This window comes from Dysidea avara, chromosome 3, assembly GCF_963678975.1.
Source record: "Dysidea avara chromosome 3, odDysAvar1.4, whole genome shotgun sequence".
Lineage (NCBI taxonomy): Eukaryota > Metazoa > Porifera > Demospongiae > Dictyoceratida > Dysideidae > Dysidea > Dysidea avara.
The window spans coordinates 47194738-47220834 of NC_089274.1; the positions used below are offsets into that span (position 1 = coordinate 47194738).

At 37.8% G+C, this 26097-nt stretch overlaps 1 protein-coding gene and 1 long non-coding RNA gene across 2 annotated transcripts; one reads left to right on the plus strand and one right to left on the minus strand.

Annotated features, from left to right (window-relative positions):
• The first annotated feature begins 9 nt into the window (after positions 1-9).
• On the plus strand, positions 10-4187 carry LOC136251351 (uncharacterized). Its single transcript, XR_010699037.1, has 3 exons — positions 10-238; positions 3893-3939; positions 3993-4187. It is a non-coding gene; the product is annotated as an uncharacterized lncRNA (long non-coding RNA).
• A 4044-nt stretch (positions 4188-8231) lies between these two features.
• LOC136251337 (tyrosine-protein kinase Src42A-like) lies at positions 8232-24421 on the minus strand. Its single transcript, XM_066043777.1, has 10 exons — positions 24123-24421; positions 23334-24035; positions 23204-23283; positions 12889-13181; positions 12335-12619; positions 12125-12266; positions 8903-8992; positions 8740-8853; positions 8605-8690; positions 8232-8551 (listed from the first exon to the last, which is right to left on the minus strand). Exons 2-10 carry the CDS (start codon positions 23941-23943, stop codon positions 8362-8364), a joined length of 1890 nt encoding a protein of 629 aa, XP_065899849.1. The 5' UTR covers positions 23944-24035; positions 24123-24421; the 3' UTR covers positions 8232-8361.
• Positions 24422-26097: the final 1676 nt, after the last annotated feature.

Sequence of the window (26097 nt, forward strand, 5' to 3'; positions counted from 1 at the left end):
AATTTGCGTAGTTTATAAATTGCGCTGCGCGGCATTTTGTGAATTCATAAAACGGAGTGTCTATGTCCACCAGTATACCGGTTGTTGTGAGAGCCAACAAATATACCTCATAGGTTACTGGGCATGCATCTGCTCTATGGTCACGTGATGTTACAATGTGCGAGTTTCTGCCGGTGATGAAAGTTAGTCAAAAGTTAATTCTCAATGATTTAGCGGACGTCAAGAAGATCAAGTACAGGTATTATAGCGTCACATGTGTACACTTTCGATACACTAGGCAACGTGGGAAAGGCGCTAGGTCTAATTAAAAGCATGAGATTACATATATTTTTTTATGACAGGAAATAGGGTTATACGGACAAGGTTAATCTGTGACCTTGATCAGACTTAGATGGCCAATAGTCCCAAACACGAGCCCAAACAATGTAAAATTGAAACCCATAATAAAAAAAAGCAGATATTTAATTGTTATGAAGTCACAGCTAGAATTTTTCCAGACTTGAGGATGTACCTACTGTACACTGCATGCTTAAATCACATTCTCATGTAACTTGACCTCTTACTAAATATACTTTTCTTATGCTTATTATGTCTGATTTAACTAGTTGCAGTTTCTATGACCAACCAATACTATTATATGAATACATATGAGGTTTGTGTAGAGGAATGGGTGTGCCAGGGTGGAATGGCTAAATGGTCTTGTATCATTATTGTGTAGCTAACCATTTTCCTGGTTTAGGGCACATGTGAGATGCTCACATGATCTGGGAGACAATTCAGCCACTACAAATCTTCATTACAAACTCATGTGGTAAACAACCCCACAGCTGTCCATATTTGACATCCTGAACCCATGTCACATTAACCATACCAGGTTAGGCATGATGAATGGAGACAAATTTAGGTGAATTAAAGGGAGGGAAGGTGGGAAAAGCAGCTTCCCATCTCACTACAGCTTGTCTGTTGAACGTCGCTAAGTAACCAGTTGGCGGACGCCTCAATCTTATTCAAAATTCCCTCCCACACTATGTTGGTGCACGTATCTGCACTGTTGTTCATATTTCCAGATCAACAGTGCTATAAGAATGTAAAAATAACCTTCTAGTTAATACTGTTTAACCTGCGGTTAAACTTGTAATATGTGCAGTCAATAGTACTAAAAGCTTATCACATGTGAGTAATACAATAGAATCCTTGCTCCACTGTTAGCAAGTTACTAATGTAGTTGATGCAGCCACTTGTATATCACAAATTTCTGATACTAAACCAAATGTCTAGTTCTTAAAGCAGTTCTAGGTGACAACCAGACATGAGCTAATTGGTAATTTTATTACACAATCAAGTGTGTGGTTTTTATGCTCCCAAGATACCGAATTTTGGAAATAAACTAAATTCTATGAATTGTCAGCAAACCACCATATTTAAAAATTTCCAAAAATAGTATTTTCGTACCTTCATTGCCTTGTGTCCAAGTTGGTCTTGACAAGCCAGGTGTAAACACATCTTACTGATAAATTAGTGTGGTTCAAGTGGATGTGGCTCACAACAAATGCAAAACTAGCTACTTAATTAGTGGGTGTGGCTCCATTGTAGACAACAACAAACAGATACACATTGATTCGTATATGTGACCCACTGAGCAAAAACCGGCCGTTTTTTTTGCACATTCCAGCATCTCTGTAGTCTACAGTAACAAAAGAGTGGACAGCCAAAGTTTCAGCCTTTTATGATGAATGGTCGTGGAGTTATAGCACTTGACAGTTGGAACAGTGATAAACTCGATTTGTACAGCAACAATATAGGAAATAAATTACTGGTGCTTAGATAATCAATCGTAACTCACAATTGAAACAAGCTACAAAGATGGGACTTAGCTCAATCTGTACACCATAAACTGGCACATTAATCAAGGTACAGTGCTTTCCCTGTGTTCCTCCGTGTTGACAAGAAGAAGGCCATTCCAACTAAGAAATGACAATGGTGAACGTTGTTTTTACCGCATTGTAAATAAACGCCCATAACTCACGTATCCTTTGCTGTGTGAACACAAAACTAAGATTTTCTTACTCTCCATAAACAGGCAAATCCAGTGGTGTGTAAGTTTTATTAATTTGATTAGTGCATACAAACACAATTAAAGCGTGCATAACATTTTCATGTAGCATGCATATTTTTACCCAATGTATTTCAAGGCAGTTTTATGGTGAAATATTATTTTGCAAAAACGGCTGGGTTTTGCTCAGCAGGTCACATATTATGTTTAGAGACAGAAACACATGATCCCAAAAAGTAGGTGTGGCTCACAAAAGAAACTGGGCTGCAGAGCAGTGGCGTAGCTAAGGTGGGTACTGGTAGGACATAGGCCCAACCAATCTGTTCCAGTGCCCTACCAACTCAGGTACTCAACTTACGTAGCTAGCTATAGCTAAATTGTGCGATACGAGGTGCAATATGAAGCCTCCTACAGCTACATAATTAATTATTATTATGCAAACAAAACATACTTACAGCTAGTGTCTTACTAGAGATGCCACCAAATTGAATCTCAGCATGTAATTTTCAAAAGTTTTCCTGGGGGGAGGGGGCATGTCCCCAGATCCCTTTAGCTGGAGCATGCGAAGCATGCTAGTTGCTGCAGCTTCTACGTATACAATGGTGCCCAACCTATTCTTCTGGGCTAGCTACGCCACTGCTGCAGAGGGATGACTAATCCATTACACATGATTCTATTTGGATCTTACCCAACTCGGGGTTTCAATACCTGGTGAGTAGCCAGCATACTGATGCATGCAGTGACTGATTATAACCAAATCCACAAGTTAAACATCTCAGAACTGTACAGTATACATGCTTCATTCTTCTGTCAGGTTACAACACATACAACCTCATGGGTACAATAGCATAGAACCAATTTATCAGTAAATGAAATTCTACGACTAGAGCACTTCACCAAATCAAAATCTCACCAACTCCAATTTTAAGTAAATCGCCAAATATAAGTTTCGCCATATAATTTTGGTACCAACACTTCCATGAAGAGTCCATACTCTAATTAAATAGAATGCATAGTAAGTGGGCAATAATTGAAAATACCACATTGATTATTTATGTAATTCTAGCCTGTGGTATGAGCTCATGTGTCTTAACTTTATCACTGAGTTAAATGCTATGAGCATACCAACATACAATATAACTCGTAGCTAGTTTCTACAGTTCACTCAAAGGTCTCCTTGCAAGGTGACTTATTAAAAAGAATACCTTTTGCTAAAATCCAAGCGTGACTTGAGCAATATACTTTTACATGCATTCACTGTAAGTGTGACTTTACATCTAATCTGTACCAAGCGGTAGTAGTGGCCTGTGGTAGTGCTCACTACCAAGATCAAAATATTTGATCGTAAGCATTCATGTTGATTGAGCTAAAAGATTCCATGAATATTTGAGCAGATAGCTCTATAAAGGTCTAGAAGCTCAAAAAGCTGCTTGATTGTCTGTTTTTGTATTACTTGATCTTTTAAATTTGACCCTTGGTCGCTTGATTGCATTTTGATTCCAGGATCAAGTGCTACCACTAAGCTTTTGAAAATGAACACTCGTTATTTATTACCAATTGTTTGGTATGGTCCAAGCCTAGTACAGCACTTGGCTTGCCTCATGCTGTAGTAGTCTCCCTTGGTACTATACAGTAAGTGTGATTTTCATGGATGGTCCATTCAGAGAGGTTCCATTGTAGTTGCTTTTATCTACATATAAATATTCTATTCTCTAGTGTCATACTGCATTTGAGGGGGGTCCCTACTTTTACCTAGGGCCTCAATGATAGAAGTTACAGGGGTACCATAAAGAATGCAAGGAGAAAAGAAATGATTATATATGCTATTTAATTTGTTAGGCTGGCTAAATTCTACCGATTATTGCAAAACATCATTGGGAAGTGAAGTAAGTACTGTGCTGCATTATGTGTAATTAGCTAATTAATCGTTTTTCTACAGGAGTAAGCATAAAGAAGCTGCTGGTGACAGTGACACCTAGCAAAGTGTTAAAGTGGGAGAAGAAAACAGCTTGAATAATGTTTAGTTTATAAGCGAAACAATGCTTTGTATTTATACTTTTGCTAACTGTAAATCTAAATTACGGATTTCCACTGGGTTGTATATGCAAAAATAATCAAAGAATTTTGTAGTGGATTTATGATAGTACAAAGGGTGTAGACATTCCTACAATGCTAGTCATTTCAAGACCTGTTGGTAAACACGACAATGTTCCCATTGGGACAACATTTTGAGCAGAAACATAGCTACATGTACAGTAACCTTGATGTAATTTTGGGTTATTTTATTGCTCTATTTATAACCTGTACCAGAGCACGAGTACATATATACATTGAGCCTCAAAGTGGCACACAATTTACGTAGCCATATGTGTATACAATGATAGCTATTTAGATCTCTGATCCTTTCCTACTTACCTTAAGGTGACTAAATTTAGCGGTTTTGGTTTTTTGGCTAAATTTAGTACACGCTATGATGCACCCTCTCACAATTGCACAACACTGAATAAGTGCATGTTTAAAAGTGGAAAATTTTAAAAATTGAACAATACAAGATTGAATCTGAGAGAATTTTCAATGGAAATCGTGTACCTGAATTAAGTATTGCCATACATATTAACTACACGAGTAGATGAATGAAGCCCTTTAAACAGACCAATGCACTTCATTGTATGTATAGGTGCAGGTAGATTTGCCTTAGCAGAACCAACTACATGTTTCCAGTGAATGTTCTATTAGAGTAGTTAGCCGACTGCTCTATTAGTAGAGATTTCCAACTAAATTAAATAATTAACATTCCATGCATTCATTGGTATGACAAATATTGTGCTATTTTTCAGGGTCATTTTAGTACAAACCCCACCCCAATTGGTGGTTCCTATCAAAAGATATAAGCAAAAGAAGTTGACAGTGTGATGATTCTTGTGTACAGTATTTTCAATGCTTTTTACATACATTGCATGGCACCAAACACAATATTCAAAGTTTCATAAATCTAGATAGGAAACTAATGACATGAAATTTTCACCACATAACTATTTTATGGAGAACAGCATACGAGCTAGGTAAAACCTCTCAAGAGTGACCACTTCTTTGTAGACTGACCACTCAGAATAATACATGAATAAAGCAAGTGATTCACAAATAAAACTGTGTGTAATGTGTAACACTAAGTATACACAGGTACCCAATGCATTTTCAAGGATAACTAACTAGAAAAATCAGTAATATTACATAACATGGCATCAGAAATCACAATTAACAAATACTTCGGAAACATGACAATCAGATAACAAAATGTAAGAGAAATATTATTATTAAAATAGATTTGTTTGGACACTGCTCAGCTTTATTTGTCACATTGTAAGCACTAAGGATGATAATTATTATATAACACTATGACATCACTATACTACAAAGAAAAATTATAAATAGACCAAAATTACAATCACTGAAGTTGCTATAAAACAGATCAAAACAGCAGTAAATACACCGGAATACAACATCAGGTAAGTGTGGAACCATGTAAGGCTGGTATCACATGCCAGTATCCACTTTTGAAAAGATTATGCTCAACCTTGAACCTTCTATTGCAATTCCGCGCAAGACAACAAACTGCTCACCTTCAAACTATACTTACATCGATGCAGAGGGATGCCTTGAAGTCCAGGGTGATTGTAATGCTGAATTCTGAACAGTGTTAGATGGCGATTTACCTTTAAAAGGGCCTTATTTTCGTCGTAATCCAACATCAATCGTCCTCCAATCAAAAAACACACGGAATAATCGAAATTAGCATATACGGTTTGCCCAGGAACACTTTCTTCGTCCTCATCTGCCACAGATTCACGCGGAAACACTCGGAAACTTTGGCTATCACCGGTGCCGTATTCTTCCAATTAGAATTACGTACGCAATTATTTGTATGGGATTCCTATGGGGATATTTATTTCTCAAATTTTGATTTGACATATTTCAATAAATACCACATGGATTTTAATCCAGTAAAGTGCATTACGAAGTACGAAGCACTGACTACCATTAACTAGAACGGCAGCTTGTGAAACATTTATTGCAGGTATGTAATTTAAGTAGCAAAAATATGTGTGAAAAATTGGTTGGTTGGAAATCGCTACTATTAGAGTATCTCGATCTTGTACACCTCCAATGCTGATCCGGGTCCTTGTTGCATAAACTTTAGCATAAATCCACTGATAATACCTTGGAAAGATGTTTATAAGGTGGTTTTATGAGTATTTGTATTATTAGTGATCATATAATTATGCTAAGACAAAATTTCATTATAATACTCAGCATATTAAAGCCTAAAAGTGAAGGGGGGGGGCTTCAGCCCCCCCTCCCCCCCCTGGATCCGCCCCTGCAGGTAGTGAGTTGTGTTGTTAAATTATTTTAGAGTTAGACTAAGGATCGATGTGGCAATTATGCCAGCATAATTTCGGGCATAATAGGTACGATTAAACGAAGTGGATATTTAGCCGGTCACCGGCTAAACATTCAAAAATATATTTAGCCGGTCGTTTGTTGTATAAACATTAGAAGTGTCACCTATATAACTCGAGTATCAAACACACTAGTTGTGTGAAGGTAAGTTTTTGGGTGAGTTCGAGGCGAGCTATAGGGTTGGAGGGAGTGAAGCGAGCGTCCCGGCGAAGCCGGGCCAACCCTAGCTCTGTATAGCCGGTCTTTGCCGTGACCGGTTAGGCCACTCCAAATAAATTCTCTGTTTCCCGTCCTGGACTCAGGTATATTTGCATGCGGGGCGAGCGGTCCATTTCCATTACTGATTTGAGTGATTTCATTATAAGATTAGCTAGCTTTTCAAGTCATTATTTGCCTGGCACAGCCAAAAAGGCTGCATAAAAGCATGCTTGTTCCTTCTTTGTAAGTTGCAAAAATAACTCAAACATGAAGTTTGTGCTGACTTGATAGCAGAGCTGACACTGTTTCAAGATAGCTTTTAATGAGCCTATCAGTATGCAAGAATAATCGGAAAATAATGGAAGAATACGGAATAATGGAATAGAGTTGGCAGTAACCAGATGCGGGCGGTGGACGGGAAACAGAGAATTTATTTGGAGTGGCCTTAAATAAATCTAGAAATCCTTAGCCGGTGACCGGCTAAATATCAACAGCCTAATAAGTATGCGCGGCAATCAGGAATTATGCTAGCATTTTGCGGTGATTATAAAACTTTAACAGTAGGAAAATCTGAAAAAAAGATCGAGATACTCTAATAGAGTAGTCAGAAACTCTAATAGAACAGTTACTGAATATTATTTACTCTAATAAAGCAGTCACATTGAAATGAAATACTCTAATACAGCAACCAGGTAAAGAATTTGAAGCTTAAAAGGCATCAATGAAAATGGTCTGATACAGCAATAAACTGGCATTATTAGCCAATTTTATGGATTATGGTGCATGGCATAATTTTGGGAATAATGAGCAATTCTCAAAAGCATAATAGGTGATTATTTTGAACACTGCTCAAAAGCATGCTAAATTTTTGGAGCATAATAGCCTCATGCCTAAGTTAGACCCAATATGTATGCATGGCACTCATCAAAACTGTGTAACTACTAGATTATATGCAGACATACTATAGATATATGATTCATGCATCATTAGGGACAAGTTGTACTCATACATTTTCCATCATTTGGAAATCACAAAGCTTACAGCAATTCAATTACAAGAGTCCACTAGGGTAGATGTCTTTATTAGTATAGTAATTGCAGGATTCTAAGAGTATAATATGTGCAATATAATATGTACTTAGCTATAAAATAAGTAAGTTAAAGTATAGTAGTTATAAGTAATAAATTAAGTTCATAAAAAATAATTAACAACACAATGACAATCCATTAAAGCAGTATGAAATCTTCCAAGATTATCCAACCGCACAGCAGATCAGAGCACAGTAAACTGTTCCATAATTTAACAGTAGCAGGGAAGAAACTAAATTTGCACACATCAATTCTAGAATATGAAACCTTGAGAATCTTGTCATATCCTCTATAGTAATAGTGTTAAGTGGGGTGATGTCTTGTGGCAGATCAATTACAACAAACCTTTATCTTAGTTTGTTTAAAATACTAGCTATTACCTATATGTAGGTAGTAAAATGCAAGTTTCACAAGCACCAGGAAATGTTGTATACATGCACTAGGTATCACAGGAACTTCATTGTTGATTGAGCATTAATATTCAGTAAACAATAATTTCAAACTAGCCATACATGTAGCTACTCACTACACAACTACACAGATGTACAAAAGCAAATTTATTAATTATGTAACGACATGAAGTTTCTGCAGGTCTTCATAAAGTTGTTCTCCAAAAGACAGTGGTTTACCCAGTATAGTAGCTTCACTAGCTACCATCTTATCTTCATCTGACCAATGTAACAACAACCTGTCTGATTTTAGTAACATCCTTACTAAAGCTTCAGAAGATGGTCGAGCTTTGGGATCAGGATGCCTGTCAAACAACAATTCATATGCTATCCATCATTGATCAGTAAGGTAACTAACCAACATTGTATCATGATATGATAGATCTCCCTAGGACAACCTGGAGGTGGTGGCAGTCTACAACCATCCATTATCTTCTCTAGATACTGTAATATAACTGATAATGACAAACTGGTTGACCAGATGATATACAACCTGAGTGGTGTTAATATTCTCAAATGGTCTATGTCCAATACTCCATATTTCATACAGTACACATCCAAAACTCCAAACATCACTTTGTACTGAATACTTGCGAAAGTATAATGCCTATGTTGATGATGTGTAGTAAGTTAACATGAAACAATACACTATTAACCTCGGGAGCTGTCCACTTCACAGGTATCTTGGATTCTGGTCTAATGTAGTAATCTTCAAACACATCTCTTGCCATTCCAAAATCAGCAATCTTATATACACACATATAATCTTGCATGTGACAGCATTTACAGAAGACAAATCAAAACACTATTTTGTATTGCCCTTTGTAGTTCTGCTTTCTATCATGTTATTACAATGTCTTTGTAGTTTGCAATAAATATGGCAAACATTAAAATAGCAAGTTTAAAACAGCATACACAATTTTAAACATCATCAAAGTAGTTTCTCTCTTTAAACTGTGAGTGTTTCAGATCATGCACTGAGATATTAAGCTGATACTGTAGATTACCACACTTTTTAAGGTCAGGCCAAGTTGATTCACAGTTTATCATCATTGCCCACTGAGTTTTTAGGAATTGAGCAAAAAATCATAATTCAGTATTGCTCGTGTGATAATCATTGCTCCTGTTTTTCATAGAACTATTGTAATGTCTTTGCAGGGGCACAGAAAAGGAGGGCTAGCCCCCTTTCAAAGAGATTATGGAGGGGCTTAGCACCTCTTCAGCTGTCATTGAACATGCGTCAAGATTGATAAACTCTAATAGAACAGTCAACAAATATTAATGTTAACTGTACTGCTTGAATCACACTCATATTCAATTTTGGAGGGTCTATTATCAAAATTTCCTGCAGGAAGGGGGCTATTCCTCTGACTGTCAACTGTATAACTTAGTATAAGTACCTAAATCAGCGTTGAAACCGGGTCGGGTCATCCGGGTCACATTTTCTCCGGGTCATCCGGATCTGACCCGGTTTACAATTTATCCGGGTCTGACCCGGATTGGATCACGTGAGAAACGAAATTGTTCGTTTGACGACGTGGAACTTATAAACGCTATCGCGTAGCTCTTTCGTGAGCCACGCCCACTTATCGCATTACTAACATATGCTCAGCCACGCCTATTTGTTAGTAAGTGCAGTATGTAGCACGAAACTGAGGGTATCTATGGTGAGGGGTAGCTATTGTCAGTAGGTGAAGACCTTTTTTTTTTTTTTGGTCTTCAACCTACAGCTAGGCTGAAGTTGCAATATTTACTCAACACGAATCGAACGCTCAAAATGTAGACTCGTTCGCTCACCCGAGACTAGCCGAAACACGTCTCAGCTTTAATTAATCCGGGCCACATCCGGGTCTGACCCGGATTGCTATCCGGGTCAGTGGGTCATCCGGGTCAGCAGTAGTGACCCGGTTTCAACGTTGACCTAAATATTGAGATACCCTAATAGAGCAGTCACTTTGATGCAGTAATCATACTGATTAAAATCACTAACACATTCAATCTCAGAGGGCCTAATTTTCAAAATTTCCTGGAGGTATGCCCCCAGACTCCCTTGAGTGACAAGCTTCCTTCAAGTTAAATTTAAGGCATGTCATCCCCTGGATAAGTCTAACTACCCTAAAGAAAGATTTTTCTTCCACCTCTGGTCTTAGTGTGTGTAACAAACACAATGATGACTGTTGTATCTGTAGCTCCTTCAATGAATTTTGAGGAATTGTTTACTTGAAAAGAATCAGGAGTACTTTCAACTATTTTGACAAGATTTCATCTTTGGTATTGAATTCAGTCTATATAGGACAAGAGTAACTACTAATTCAATTGTTAACAGTATGGATAACACAGTGTGTATTTTATTTGGTTGGACTGTTGGTGCATGAGGTAGGCAAAAGCTCAAGTCAGATTGCAGCTGTTTTCAAAAATGCCTTTAAATGTTGTACCATGTATATACCTTTATTTATGAAATATGAAAAATGACCTCCTGCCCTCATGACTTTTTTGAAATATCCCTGATGATAAACTATGCATCAACTTGGCAATAATGGTTAAATAAGCTCAAAAATTCTTTCAAGAATTTTACTTTCAGTGACCACATTACACTTACCATGATCTGTGAAAATTTAATCAGTGAGTGCTATGTATATTAGGTACTGTAGTTTCTATTGACTCTTCTAATAGAGTGTTGTCCTAGGGATTGCATTTGAGTGCTCTATGGGGCAGAAATTGGCTGAAAGTGAAGTAAAATGGCCACATTGTTTTTCAGCAAATGATAGTAGAGTTGTGTACTGAAAATGTGCCAAAACAGTTTTATGATATGTTTGGTGCCATTTCTTCTTTGTATTTGATGCTGGTGTACCAGTCATAAATTATGTTACAAATAGTAAACAAAAAATGAGTAGAGCATTGAAGCAAACAGTAATGAAACAAATTACTTACACCTGCAGCTATAGTGGACCTCACCTCAGTCTACTATTGACAAGCTAATGAAACTATGTGACTAACATATGTAGGAGTAGAAATGGTAAAGGGTAGGTGTAAGTAATTTAAAGGGTAACATAAAGGGTAACATCACACTTTAGTAAAATAAAGGGTAACATTACACTTTATTTCCATGATCCCTACTCAGATTTGAAATCCCTAAAGTTTTCGTTACATACTAGTTAAAGCATCACGGCAAGTGCAATACGGGAAAGTGCTATAGTTTCTGTAGTGCACGAGCATAAGCAGTGCTTCAACGTATGAATCTGGAGTTGCAATCAAGAAGAAGTTAACTGTTAATACATTTTATTACAACCTGGAGTGCCATGATGGCAGTGAAAAAACTAGTGCCTACTTGTGATTAACAGAAGGTTTATTGTAGCCATTAACCAAATAATTTGTGATCCGTCATATCCAGAGGAGGATGAGGAGAATGACTGAGGAAGGCTAGCTACGGTGTACATGTGTAATGGACAGTTTGTACGTCTACCTGATCACTGTTTGCGAGTGTGACCATCAATGTGACAAAGTTGAAGGCATCAATATGAAGCAGCCTCTGAATCTAACCAAGGACTTACAGTTATGGACAGTTTAATTTAAGGTATAATTATTATAGTGGAATTACAAGCATTTGTGTGTGTAGCCATTAATTTGTTGTTAATTACTATGGTAATGTTGTTGACAGCTTTTTTTAGTGGGGGTAATTGTGGTCATTTCAGTGTCTCCGTGGGTCCTGATCATGGTTGTGTGACATTCACACAAAGCGTGCTTTATTGTCATACAAAGGAAAATAAAGTAGACTTTGATGGAAAAGATAGCACACTTTAGCACAGCATGAAACTTTCCCCTTTGACCTTAGATGGTATCACACATTAACTAATATAACAACATTTGTGCATTAGCACCTTGCACACATAATCATCAGACAACAATATGTTTCTTGCAGCCAGATCTCTGTGTACAAATAGCTTCCTTGATAAATACTCCAATCCTGATGCAATTTGTCGGCAATAGCTTAGCAGCTCATGTGACATTTCAGTGATAACACTAAAATTAGAATGACCACAAGATTGTTAACTACATGGGCATGATATGGTTGTACTAAGCTTACGTACTTGTGTTGCAGATTGAGCAAATTATTTTGTAGATCTCCCCTAGCCATATACTCCAGTACAATCATCATGTTCTCCTCTTCAGTCACTACTCCATGTAACTGTACTACATTGTTGTGTTGAAACTGACCCATAATGGCTGCCTCCCTCAGAAACTTCACCCTGTCTGAGTCTGAAGATTTTGAATTGAGAGTCTTCACTGCTACTTGTATAGGATCAGCAGAACCATCAGTCCACTTACCCAAATGGACCACCCCAAATTCACCGGATCCAAGAGCACCATATGTTCTGTGTGATGTTTAACAATTATGGCACCGCTCAAATGCAACATTGTCTTGTGAGAGTGCGAGTGATTAATCAACACACTAATTAAAGGGTGTGGCACCTGTTTTGCTCATGTGTATTCATTCTGTTTCGTTTGGGATGAAAACTCATGAGTGAAACAGGTGCCAGGCTCTGAAAAAGGTGAGTTATTTAAATTGCTTGCACTCTCGCGAGACTACATTGCATTTGAGCGGTACTGTATAAGGTAATTATTGTTGTATCAATTAACTTACCTGATTTTATGTGGCCTTAGCTTAGAAATCTTTCTATCTTTAAACCAACTGTAAATTTCATCTTCCCTATGGCCTGGATCCTCATACAATGGTTCGTCGGAGTTGATAATTGGATGGTTAGCATATACACTGTGGATACTGGTAGGGCTTGCCATTGGTGTGTCATTTATTAGGTTGGTACTTGTACCCAATGTTGAATAATAGTGTGACTTTAATGCTTTACAATGATCATTTGTGTGATTTTCACAAACAGCAAACATTTCAACTGTTCCATAGTCATCTATGTTGTGTGGCTAAACAATGTAATGAGAACAAATCAACTTTGGTAATCAATGTGCACACAAGCACAGTCAAAAAGAGCAATGAATTTGGTACACTTTATATTGTTAATTGTTTGTAGGTATGTTCTCTATTAGAGTATATCTGTATATACTTTTGTTTTCTGAACACTTTTGCCATTGTCTGAGGGTTCGGATAACTATACTTTATTTACCTACACATAAATACCCTAATAGAACAGTCACCAAGACATACGGTAGTGTGTTGTGCAGCCCAAGAAGTCAGCATGCCACACCAAGAGTATAATGAGATGAAGAAAATGCATTTGTAGCTCTGTGCCGTCAATTCCAAATGAGACGATTTTTGCTGCAGAAAAGTCCTCCAATGTCACTACTTCACATACCAAATTACAACAAAATCATGTCAAGTATTTTCAAGATATGATACCTCAAAAATTGGCATAGTTTCTTTTTTTTCTTTTATTAAAGCATTCAACTATGTCTTGTGGAGTTTTAACTCTGCACCAGTATAGAATTACAAAAAAGTCATCCTGTAGAGAGTCAGCTACAATTCAGCTATTGTGTAGAGTTCAGTTACATTAGACCACAGCAAGGTGAAATACTCGAATGTATTGGCTACTTACAGGTGTCCAAATTCTGTAGATCCCTTGTTTATGTCTCAATAGATCGCTGTTCTGGGGATTACGCGTCTATAACATTGGCAATGCATGGGAATTTACCTGGATAGCAAGTTCCGTTACAAGGGTGTTTTAATACAAATGAACGCAACATTTTTCATGTCACAAGCAGCCGTGAAGGTAGAACAAGCATCAGTGAAAGTACAACAACGAGCTGTGGTCTAAATTAGTTAGACATCAAAACACAGGGTTCCACAGAATTTAGAAACCCCCAGGCCCTGTAGTAGCACCCTTGCTTCACTTACACACCACAACACAGGGCCTTTCAAGTTTGTAGAACCTGTGTTTCGATGTCTAACCATTCTATCTGTAGAGAGCTCAATTACAAATGAGTCACCCTGCAAAGAGATTAGCTAGAATCAAGTTACCATGTAGAGAGATCAGAGAAGAACAAGTCATCTTTTAGAGCATTCAATTACATTTCAAATCACCCTGTAGAGAATTCTACTAGAAATACATCATTTTGTGGAGAGTTTAGCTCGAAACCAGTAGAGAGATCAGCTAGAAACATATCACCCTGTAGAGAGATGCAAGTCACCTTGTGGAGAGTTTAACTAGGAACAAATCACCCTGTAGAGAGATCAGCAAGCAACAAGTCACCCTGCAAAGAGTTCAGCTACATTTCAAGTCACCTTGTAGAGACTTCAGCTAGAAAAAAGTCACTCTGTAAAGAGATCAGCTAGAAACAAGTCACCGTGTAGAGAGTTTAGTTACAAACAAATCACCCTGTAGAGAGATCACCTAGAAACAAGTCTCCCTGTAAAGAGTTCAAGTTCATTTCAAGTCACTATGTAGAGAGAAACAAGTCACCCTGTATGGAGATACAACTAGAAACAAGTCATCCTGTAGACAGATCAAGTCACCCTGTAGGCAGTTCAACTACATTTCAAATCACCCTCTGTAGAGAGATCAGCTATAGAAACGAGTCACCCTTTAGAGAGTTCAACTGCAAAAAACTCCCTCTGTAAAGAGTTCATACAGTTATGTTACAGGAGAGTCCAGCCACAAGACAACTATCCTGTAGAAAGTTCAGCAAGGACTACATTATAAGTCCCTGTAGAAATTTCAGCTACATACACCTTTCCCTGTGTAGCTAAACAAGTAATTAAAAATCTCATAATCCTCATTCCTATAGTAAAGAAAAAAGGACAAGTTAAAAGAAATACCCAAAGCTGACCACGCAACCTCCAAAAAATGCCAGGGTGAAAAAAGATGTGAAATCCAAAGTGGCAGCCAAGAAATGGCTACAATGATGTTGATGCTAATAAATTTTAACAATGCACACAGCCATTATTAACATTTTTTAGCATTAACATCATTGCAGCCTTTTCTTGGTCGCCACCTTTGATTTCACAACTTTTTCACCCAGGTTTTATAAGGCCACACCATTTTTTCACAGCTTGGATGTTTTTGTGTGGATTTCACTTCTTTTTGTACTTTATAAGGCCTATGGCTGACTAAGGTTTGTTTTTACTCACATTTCTTCTTTTCTATGCAGATACAATGATGATTATTGAAGACAGACTTATAAATGTATTTCATTGCATGATTTAATTCAATATTTGATAATATTATCTAATCAAAAACAGCTAAGCTGTAAAAAAAGGTGCGGCCCCAAAAAGGCCATGGTGAAAAAAGATGTGAAATCCAAGGTGGCGGCCAAGAAATGGCTGTGATGGTAGGTTAATGGTAAAAATTTTAATAACGACAATTCAGGTGAATTTTGTGCCAAGACCAAATTCACCTGAATTGTCATTATTAAAATTTTTACCATTAACCTACCATCACAGCCATTTCTTGGCTGCCACCTTGGATTTTACATCTTTTTCACCATGACCTTTTTGGGACCGCACCTTTTTTTTACAGCTTAGCTGTTTTTGATTAGATTTCACTTCTTTTTGTGTTTGTATACCCCAAAGCCGGCCGGATGAAGCAGATGTTAAATACTTTAAATATTTCTGATTTTATCAGTAAATGTACAAATTATATATATATATATATATATATATATATATATAATACATCAAGACACACGATAGTGTGTCGTGCGGCCCAAGAAGCCGGCGCGCCACACCGTGAGTATATTAACAGGAAGAAAGAAAACGCAATTTTCACACCTATGTAGCTCTGTGATCCCTTATCCGATTGGAACCAAATTTGCTAGAGATGTGCCACCCAGTTAGGGGAGTCTACATACCAATTTGAAGAAACTCGCTCCAGCCATTTCCGAGATACGAGCGAACAAAATTTCGTTTTAATTTCTTCGTTTTTTTCTTCATCTTCATTTCGCACACTTCGCAAAATTCGCCATAAAACACGAATGCGTGCTTGGATTGGGCTGAAATTTGGCACATGTAAAGGGCTCATTAAGGCGGATCTCCGTATCAACTTTGGTAGGAATCCGATGAACATTCACGGAGTTATGACCGATTATTTGCGTAAAATAAGGTCGAAGGTCTGTCACGCCTACAGGGTAAACCCCTTGGAGGAATCAGTTGAAAATTGATATGTAGATGGAGCAACCGTCGTATGAGTGCCTTTTTGTGGTTTGAAAGGAATCGGGATAAAGACCATGGAGATATGACACAAAACCCAACCTGTGTCAAATTACGCGATAGATTTTTATGAATATAAAAACTATTAGTTTTCGTGTCTACCAGGCAAACCGCTTAGAGCAACGAGCTGAAAATCAGTATGTAGCTGGAATAATCATCATAGAAAGTTCTTGCAGTAGTACAGAAGAATCAGATTACAAATCACTGAGTTACGATTCGAAAGGCAACTACATGCAGCAAATGCGAGATCGAGATACTCTAATAGAACAGTCACCCTAATAAAGCATTCAGCTGCATGTATAATTTACTCAGTTATATTACATTGCAAGTTATTCTGTAGGGAATTCAGCTACAAACAAGTCACACTGTAGTCAGATCAGCTAGAAGAAGGTACCTAATAGAGAGTTCAGCTACAAAGAAGCCATCATGTAGAGAGTTCAGCTCAAATAAATCACCCTGTAGAGAATTCAGCTACAAACAAATTGCCTTGTAGAGAGATCAGCTAGAAGAAGTTACCTTGTAGAGAGTTCAGTTACAAAGAAACAATCATGCAAAGAGTTTAGCTGCAAACAAATCACCCAGTAGAAAGTTCCGCTATGAACAGATCACACTATAGAGAGTTCAGTTAGAAACAAGTCATCCTGTAGAGAGATCAGCTAGAAGATGTCACATTGTAGAGAGTTCAGTTACAAAGAAACAATCATGCAAAGAGTTTAGCTGCAAACAAATCACCCAGTAGAAAGTTCCGCTATGAACAGATCACACTGTAGAGAGTACAAGTCATCCTGTAGAGAGATCAGCTAGAAGAAGTTACCTTGTATTTCAGTTACAAAGAAACAATCATGCAAAGAGTTTAGCTGCAAACAAATCACCCAGTAGAAAGTTCCGCTATGAACAGATCACACTGTAGAGAGTTCAGTTAGAAACAAGTCATCCTGTAGATAGATCAGCTAAAAGAAGTCACTTTGTAGAGAGTTCAGCTACAAAGAAACTACCATGTAAGAGAGTTCAGCTGCAAACAAATCACCTGTAGAGAGTTCAGCTAGGAACAAGTCACCCTGTACAGAGATCAGCTAGAAACAAGTCATCCTGTAGAGAGTTCAGTTAGAAGAAGTTACATTGTAGAGAGTTCAGCTACAAACAAACTACCATGTAGAGAGTTTAGCTGCAAACAAATCGCCCTGTAGAGAATTCAGCTACAAACAAATCACCCTGTAGAAAGATCAGCTAGAAGAAGTTACCTTGTAGAGAGTTCAGCTACAAACAAGTCACCCTGTAGAGAGTTCAGCTAGAAGAAGTTACATTGTAGAGAGTTCAGCTACAAACAAATTGCCCTGTAGAGAATTCAGTTGCAAACAAATCACCTTGTAGAAAGATCAGCTAGAAACAAGTCATCCTGTAGAGAGTTCAGTTAGAAGAAGTTACATTGTAGAGAGTTCAGCTACAAACAAATCACACTGTAGAGAGTTCTGCTAGAAACAAGTCACCCTGTAGAGAGATCAGTTAGAAACAAGTCACCCTGTAGAGAGTTCAGCTAGAAGAAGTTACATTGTAGAGAGTTCAGCTACAAAGAAACTACCATGTACAGAGTTCAGCTGCAAACAAATTTCCCTGTAGAGAATTCAGCTACAAACAAATCACCTTGTAGAAAGATCAGCTAGAAACAAGTCATCCTGTAGAGAGTTCAGTTAGAAGAAGTTACATTGTAGAGAGTTCAGCTACAAACAAATCCCACTGTAGAGAGTTCTGCTAGAAACAAGTCACCCTGTAGAGAGATCAGCTAGAAACAAGTCATCCTGTAGAGAGTTCAGCTAGAAGAAGTTACATTGTAGAGAGTTCAGCTACAAAGAAACTACCATGTACAGAGTTCAGCTGCAAACAAATTGCCCTGTAGAGAATTCAGCTACAAACAAATCATCCTGTAGAAAGAAGAAGTTACCTTGTAGAGAGTTCAGCTACAAACAAATTACCCTGTAGAGAGTTCAGCTAGAAACAAATCACCCTGTAGAGGGTTCAGCTACAAACAAGTCACCCTGTAGAGAGTTCAGATAGAAGAAGTTACATTGTAGAGAGTTCAGCTACAAAGAAACTACCATGTAGAGAGTTCAGATGCAAACAAATCGCCCTGTAGAGAATTCAGCTACAAACAAATCACCCTGTAGAAAGATCAGCTAGAAGAAGTTACCTTGTAGAGAGTTCAGCTAGAAACAAATCACCCTGTAGAGAGTTCAGGTCACCCTGTAGAGAGTTCAGCTAGAAGAAGTTACATTGTAGAGCCGGCGTTCACCTACAAAGAAACTACAAAGTACAGAGTTCAGCTGCAAACAAATTTCCCTGTAGAGACAAACAAATCACCCTGTAGAAAGATCAGCTAGAAGAAGTTACCTTGTAGAGAGTTCAGCTACAAGAAAATCACCCTGTAGAGGGTTCAACTACAAAAAAGTCACCCTGTAGAGAGTTCAGCTAGAAGAAGGTACATTGTAGAGAGTTCAGCTACAAAGAAACTACCATGTAGAGACTTCAGCTGCAAACAAATTTCCCTGTAGAGAATTCAGCTACAAACAAATCATCCTGTAGAAAGATCAGCTAGAAGAAGTTACCTTTTAGAGAATTCAGCTACAAACAATTCACCCTGTAGAGAGTTCAGCTAGAAACAAGTTACACTGTAGAGAGTTCAGCTAGAAGAAGTCACATTGTAGAGAGTTCAGCTACAAAGAAACTACCATGTAGAGAGTTCAGCTGCAAACAAATTGCCCTGTAGAGAATTCAGCTACAAACAAAAACAAGTTACACTGTAGAGAGATCAGCTAGAAGAAGTCACATTGTAGAGAGTTCAGCTACAAAGAAACTACCATGTAGAGAGTTCAGCTGCAAACAAATTGCCCTGTAGAGAATTCGGCTACAAACAAATCACCCTGTAGAAAGATCAGCTATAAGAAGTTACCTTGTAGAGAGTTCAGCTACAAACAAATCACCTTGTAGAGAGTTCAGCTACAAACAAGTCATCCGGTAGAGAGATCAGCTAGAAGGATCACCTTGCAGAGAGGTCAGCTACAAAGAAATCACCCTGCTTCATCTTTTCTTCTTCCTATAGTAAAGAAAAATGACAGGTTAAAAAGCCCTAAAGCCGGCCATAGGCCGGCTTTGGGGTATATAAATACAAAAAGAAGTGAAATCTAATCCAAAACAGCCAAGCTGTAAAAAAAGAGTGCGGCCCTCAGAAAGGCTATGGTGAAAAGATGTGAAATCCAAGGTGGCGGCCAAGAAATGGCTGTGATGGTAAGTTAATGGTAAAAATTTTAATAACAACAATTCAGGTGAATTTGGTGCCGCTTGGTCTTGGCACAAAATTCACCTGAATTGTCGTTATTAAAATTTTTACCATTAACCTACCATCACAGTCATTTCTTGGCCGCCACCTTGGATTTCACATCTTTTTTCACCATAGCCTTTCTGAGGGCCGCACTCTTTTTTTACAGCTTGGCTGTTTTGGATTAGATATATTTATTACAGAACACTCTACACGGTGGTTTCTTTATAACTGAACACTCTACAAAGTGACTTCTTCTAGATGATATTTCTACAGGTGATTTGTTTGTAGCTGAACTCTCTACATGATGGTTTCTTCGCAGCTGAACTCTCTACATGGTGGTTCTTTGCAACTGAACTCTCTACAAGGTGGCTTCTTCTAGCTGATATTTCTACAGGATTTGTTTGTACTGTAGCTGAACTCTCTACAGGTGATTTGTTTTTAGCTGAACGCTCTACATGGTGGTTTCTTTGTAACTGAACTCTCTACAAGGTGACTTCTTCTAGCTGATCTTTCTACAGGGTGATTTGTTTGTAGCTGAACTCTCTACAAAGAACTTCTTCAAACTGATCTCTGTACAGGGTGAATTGTTTGTAGCTGAATTCTCTACAAGGTAACTTCTAGCTGATCTCTATACAGAGTAACTTGTTTGTAGCTGAACTCTCTACATGATGGTTTCTTTGTAGCTGAATTCTCTAAAAGGTAACTCTTTCTAGCTGATCTTTCTACAGGGCGATTTGTTTGCAGCTGAATTCTCCACAAGGTAATTTGGTTGCAACTGAACTCTCTATATGGTGATTTCTTGTAGCTGAGCTCTCTACAAGGTGACTTCTTCTAGCTGAACTCTCTACAGAGTGATCTTTTCGTAGCTGAAACTCTCTACAGGGTGATTCGTTTGCAGCTGAATTCTCTACATGATGGATTCTTTGTAGCTGAACTCTCTACAAGGTGATTTCTTCTTGCTGAACTCTCTACAGGGTGAATTGTTTGTAGCTGATCTCTCTACATGATAGTTTCTTTGTAGTTGAACTCTCTACAAGGTAACTTCTTCTAGCTGATCTTTCTACAGAGCAATTTGTTTGTAGCTGATTTCTCTACAGGGTGATTTGTTTGCAGCTGAACTCTCTACATGGTGGTTTCTTTGTAGCTGAACTCTCTACAAGGTGACTTCTTCTAGCTGAACACTCTACAGGGTGATCTTTTTGTAGATGATCTCTCTACAGAGTGATTTGTTTGCAGCTGACCTCTCTACATGATGGTTTCTTTGTAGCTGAACGCTCTACAAGGTAACCTCTTCTAGCTGATCTCTCTTCAGGGTGAACTGTTTGCAGCCGAACTCTCTGCAGGGTGATTTAAATGCTCTACAGGGTGATTTCTTTGCAGCTGAACTCTCTACAAGGTAACTTCTTCTAGCTGATCTTTTTACAGGGCGGTTTGTTTGTAGCTGAATTCTCTACAAGATGATTTATTTGCAGCTGAACTCTCTATAGGGTGATCTTTACGTAGCTGAACTCTCTACATGGTGCATAGTTTCTTTGTAACTGAACTCTCTACAAGGTGACTTCTTCTAGCTGATCCCTCTACAGGGTGATTTGTTTCTAGGTGAACTCTCTACAGGGTGACTTTCCTGTAGCTGAATTGTCTATCAGATTAACTGGTTGTAGCTGAATTCCCTACAGAGTAACTTGCAATGTAATATAATTCTTTGTAGGGTGACTGTTCTATTAGAGTATCTCGATCTCGCATTTGCAACATGTAGTTGGCTTTCGAATCATGACTCAGTGGTTTGTACTCCGATTCTTCTGTACTACAGCAAGAACTTTCTATGATGATTATTCCAGCTACACACCGACTTTCAGCTCATTGCTCTAAGCGGTTTGCCTGGTAGGCGTGGAAACTAATAGTTTTCATTCATAAAAATCGATTGCGTAATTGTGACACAGGTTGGATTTTGTGTCATATCTCCGTGGTCTTTATCTCGATTCTCTTCAAACCACAAAAAGGCACTCCTACGATGGTTACTCCATCTACATATCAATTTTCAACTCATTCCTCCAAGTGGTTTACCCTGTAGGCGTGACAGACCTTCGACCTTATTTTACGCACATAATCGGTCATACCTCCGTGAATGTTCATCGGATTCCTACCAAAGTTGGTACTGAGATCCGCCTTAATGAGCCCTTCAACTGTGCCACATTTCAGCCCGATTGGAGCACGCATTCGTGTTTTATGGCGGATTTTGCGAAGTGTGCGAAATGAAGAAGTAGAAGAAGAAAAAACGAAGAATTAAAACGAAATTTTGTTCGCTCGTATCTCGGAAATGGCTGGACCGATTTTCTTCAAATTTGGTATGTAGACTCCCATAACTGGCTGGCACGTATCTAGCACATTTGGTTCCAATTGAATAAGGGATCACAGAGCTACATAGGTGTGAAAATTGCGTTTTCTTTCTTCCTGTTAATATGCTCACGGTGTGGCGCGCCGGCTTCTTGGAGCCGGATAGTGTGTCTTGATTGTAATACTCTAATAGAGTGCACATTTTTTGAGGACTTCTAATGGAACATACATAGAATGTTCTAGAACAATCTAGTACTTCTATTGATAGATCTACGAAATTACAAACGTTTGATTATAAGCAGATTTCAACCAGAAATTTCATTTATAAAGCAGAAATTAAGGGAGGTGATCAGCCAAGGTAGTAGTGGTTCAGTGGTTAAGGATGCAGGTGTTAGGTATGAAGGTCCCTGGTTCGAACTCTAGCAAGTTTTTTTCCACCATTTTTTGTACACCTTTTTACCCGTGGTGACTGCTATCTCTATTAGAATATCTCAATCCCGTGATTTTACACTTGTTTGGTTTTTGCTTTATAACTTTGTCGCTGTAACTCTATTGCTTTTCAAACTATCAAAGGGCACTGCTACAATGATCAGCCTATCTACATACAAATTTTCAAGTTATTTCTATACTTGGTTTACCCTGTAGCCATGACAGAAGCTTGATCTTTTTTACAAGAATAAATGCTCATAACTCCTTGGATATTCCTAAGATACACAGCAAACTTGGTACATGAATCCACCATTACACGCTCTTCATTTGTGTCAAATATCGAGACAATCAAGTTACATGTTTGCATTTTATAGCAATTTTTGCAAAGTGTGCGAAAAGAAATTGAAGCACCCATAAATGAAGAAAAAAACGAAGAAATTAAAATGAAACTTTGAACACCCATATCTCGCAATTGGCTGTTGCGAATTTAATAAAATTTGCTGTGTGGCGTACCCTACCTAGCAGACAGCTATAATGCAGAAATGGTATGCTTTGGAGAAGGGGCCATGGAAAAAGGCTGTTTTCTTTCTTCCTGTCAATATACTCATGGTGTGGTCACCGACTTTCTTGGTTGCACGACACACTAATGTGTGTCTTGATACTCTTCCTCTACAGTACCATGCAAAGGTTTGCACAAAATTTTGTTACCTGCGAATTTTTGTTTTCTGTATCTATGCTTGGAGATTCCAGGATGGACTCAACATAATCATTACTCCTCACATCAACATCTACACATATACTATGATCACACATGTTTTAAACTAAAATATTTGGTTACCTTTCCCTTTATCCCTGAGAAAGTATGTGTAATTGAAAGGTGATGATTGCTTTCTTCTGTACACCACAACTACACACACTATCACTACAATAAGTATCAGTAACAACACGAGGACACCTCCTACTACTGCTCCCAATAATGTGACTGAACCATCATTACCAGCTGGTGCTACATGAGTTGGTAGAATAATACTACTTACTGAAGTAGAGGTATTGATACCAGTCATAGTAGGTACTGTTGAATTTTCTGAAGAAACTGATTCAGGAATATTATAAGATGATGGTGATAGTGTTGATGGCATTGGTATTATTGACAAGAATGAGAATGTTCTTGATGACAGCGATGATGATGAAACCAGGTCAGGTGATGGTGATACGTACATTGTGGTGGAAGAGAAGATTAAAAAGCTAGATGATGAAACTGATGATGGTGAGATAGTCAATGATGACAATGATGAAGTCATTGATGTCAAAAGCATAGGAATTGAGGACCACAATGATGACAATGACATAACTGATAATAATGTCAATGATGGTAGATGAGTGGTAGTTGATTTAATAGTAGTACTAGGTCTACTACTGGTAGTAATAACACTTGTAGTCATTTTCATTGTGGAAGTGATGATTGTAGAGGTGACACTGTTACCAGTGTTCCTGTTACTAATGGTAGTGGTTGAAACAGTTGAAGTAGAAACAATACTACCTACATAAACAGGTACAATACATATTTGTTATGCAGATAGATTAGTAGTTACTAATGGGTACACAAGCTACAGATAATGTTACTCACTTATAATAGCTACAATGGCCACTTGAAAATGTCTTTGGTTTACTCCACTTCCAGTTGGATCAATAATACTGTGATTACCTGCCACACTGTATGTAAGTTTACTGTCACCTGTAGTCACAGTAGTTAATATTAGTGAGTTAGTGGTAGTGTATAAGCCAATAACATCATTTATATGAACACTAAATTGTTCATCAGCAGGGAGTTTGTATTGGGCACAGATGCTACTCAAACCACTTGATCCAGCTTGTGGCACATAATTCACAGTACTAACATGTACAAGTGTATAATAATTATTCACATTTCACCTCCACACACTAGGATAAAATGTCACTGATGGAACATTCACAATCTGATAACAAAATTCCCACCCAACCACAACTCCATCACATGGAATCCTGTATGATGGTATAATATAAGTTGTGGATTGGTCCACTATTGATCCTTCTTGAAAACTCAGTGATCCTGTATCCCTGCATGTTTGAGCACTAACAAGTACTGCACCTGTTAGATGAAACACACCTCAATAGTTGATTTTAGCTACCAATACAAATACACACAACCTGTTGACAGCTGGTTAGCTATAGCCAAAATCTTATTATGATAACCACACCGAAAACTACTACAGTGAAACTATATAATCCAACACTCATTAGGATAAGAAAATTGTGTCAGGTTAGTAAGGATGTTGGATTATTGAGGTATACATAGTAATACAAAGAGCAAGTCTTTTTGGTATAGAAAACATATAGAGGTATTCTGCATTACAGAAGTGTCAGATTAGAGAGGTTTCAGTGTATACAATACGGTTTTAAAATTGGTACAACTTAAAAGAACAAACATAATGATTTCATCATTTGTGTACAAATTTATCTGCCTAATATAGCGACCTACTTCTAAAAGGTGTTCCAATCAGTTACCTACAGTGCAATTCATTTCTTGATTGGTTTCGTTATGATTTGTTATGTGCTAGTGTCTACCATGCCTGGAAAACATAAAATTGTTAACACTCTCACTGCCACAACCGCCAAATGGTGGTTTTGATATATAAACACCCATAGCATCACATTCTATGTAACTTCAACCAAGCATTTTAGTAGCTCCTGCACTTATTCTGTAGCGGGCACACCCTTAAGTGTACGGGAACAGGGATAACTGGTCTCTCGTGTGGTTATATGATGCAATCAAGTACTTTTGGAATGTCAATAACAAGCATTGTAGATGGTTCTTTGAAGCGATAATGATGCTACTAATAAAGAGAAACAGTAAGGAGAGGGATTATATAGGTTGGAGTACTTTTGTACGCCTCAAAACAGTGACCTCGTGCCTGTATGCGCATGTGCACTTGCTCAAATGCTGGAAAACCAGATTTAGAGATAATCACTTCAGCTGTAAACAGGTTAGCAATGTTTATTGTATTATTATAAACAGTGCTAGCCTGTAAAGTTGTGAAATTTCACGTTTAGTTTCACTTAGATCAATATTAAATTTTGTACTTTAAAGTTATATAATGGCTTTGTGGTTGCTCTTGTGTAAACCGCAACTTGATAATCAAATTCCTTGTTCTATAGCGAGTAATTTAATATATAGTTTTATGGGATTATATGGTATGGTGTGTAAGTTACAGCAGTTTAGAAGCATTAGATTGGAGGCTCTACAAATTTGGTGGTGAGGGGGTTATTAATTAATTAACATCATTTCCAGCTGTTTATATGAATAATGAAGCCAAGGGTATACCCAGGGGTTTCAGGAAACTCCTTAGGATTATACGTTTCTAAACTTTTGAATTCATAACATACAGGTACACTTATAATAGCAATTTATCATTCTCAAATCATTGTGCATGTACATAAAATTAATTGTAGCTGTTGGATCACTTACACGTATGGTGACTGTAGGTCAGTATCATGTCAAAACTAAGCAGTCCAACCTTTAGCAATACCTACTGCTTCTTTAGTTTCTCAACATGAAAGTTGAC

Coding starts and splice junctions, on each gene's coding strand:
- LOC136251337 (XM_066043777.1), bottom strand. CDS start 23,943: ATGAAAATGACTACAAGTGTTATTACTACCAGTAGTAGACCTAGTACT. Junction 12,620..12,888: donor CTAAGGCCACATAAAATCAG/GTAAGTTAATTG, acceptor AACATCACACAG/AACATATGGTGCTCTTGGAT. Junction 12,267..12,334: donor TTGCTCAATCTGCAACACAA/GTACGTAAGCTT, acceptor TTCTAATTTTAG/TGTTATCACTGAAATGTCAC.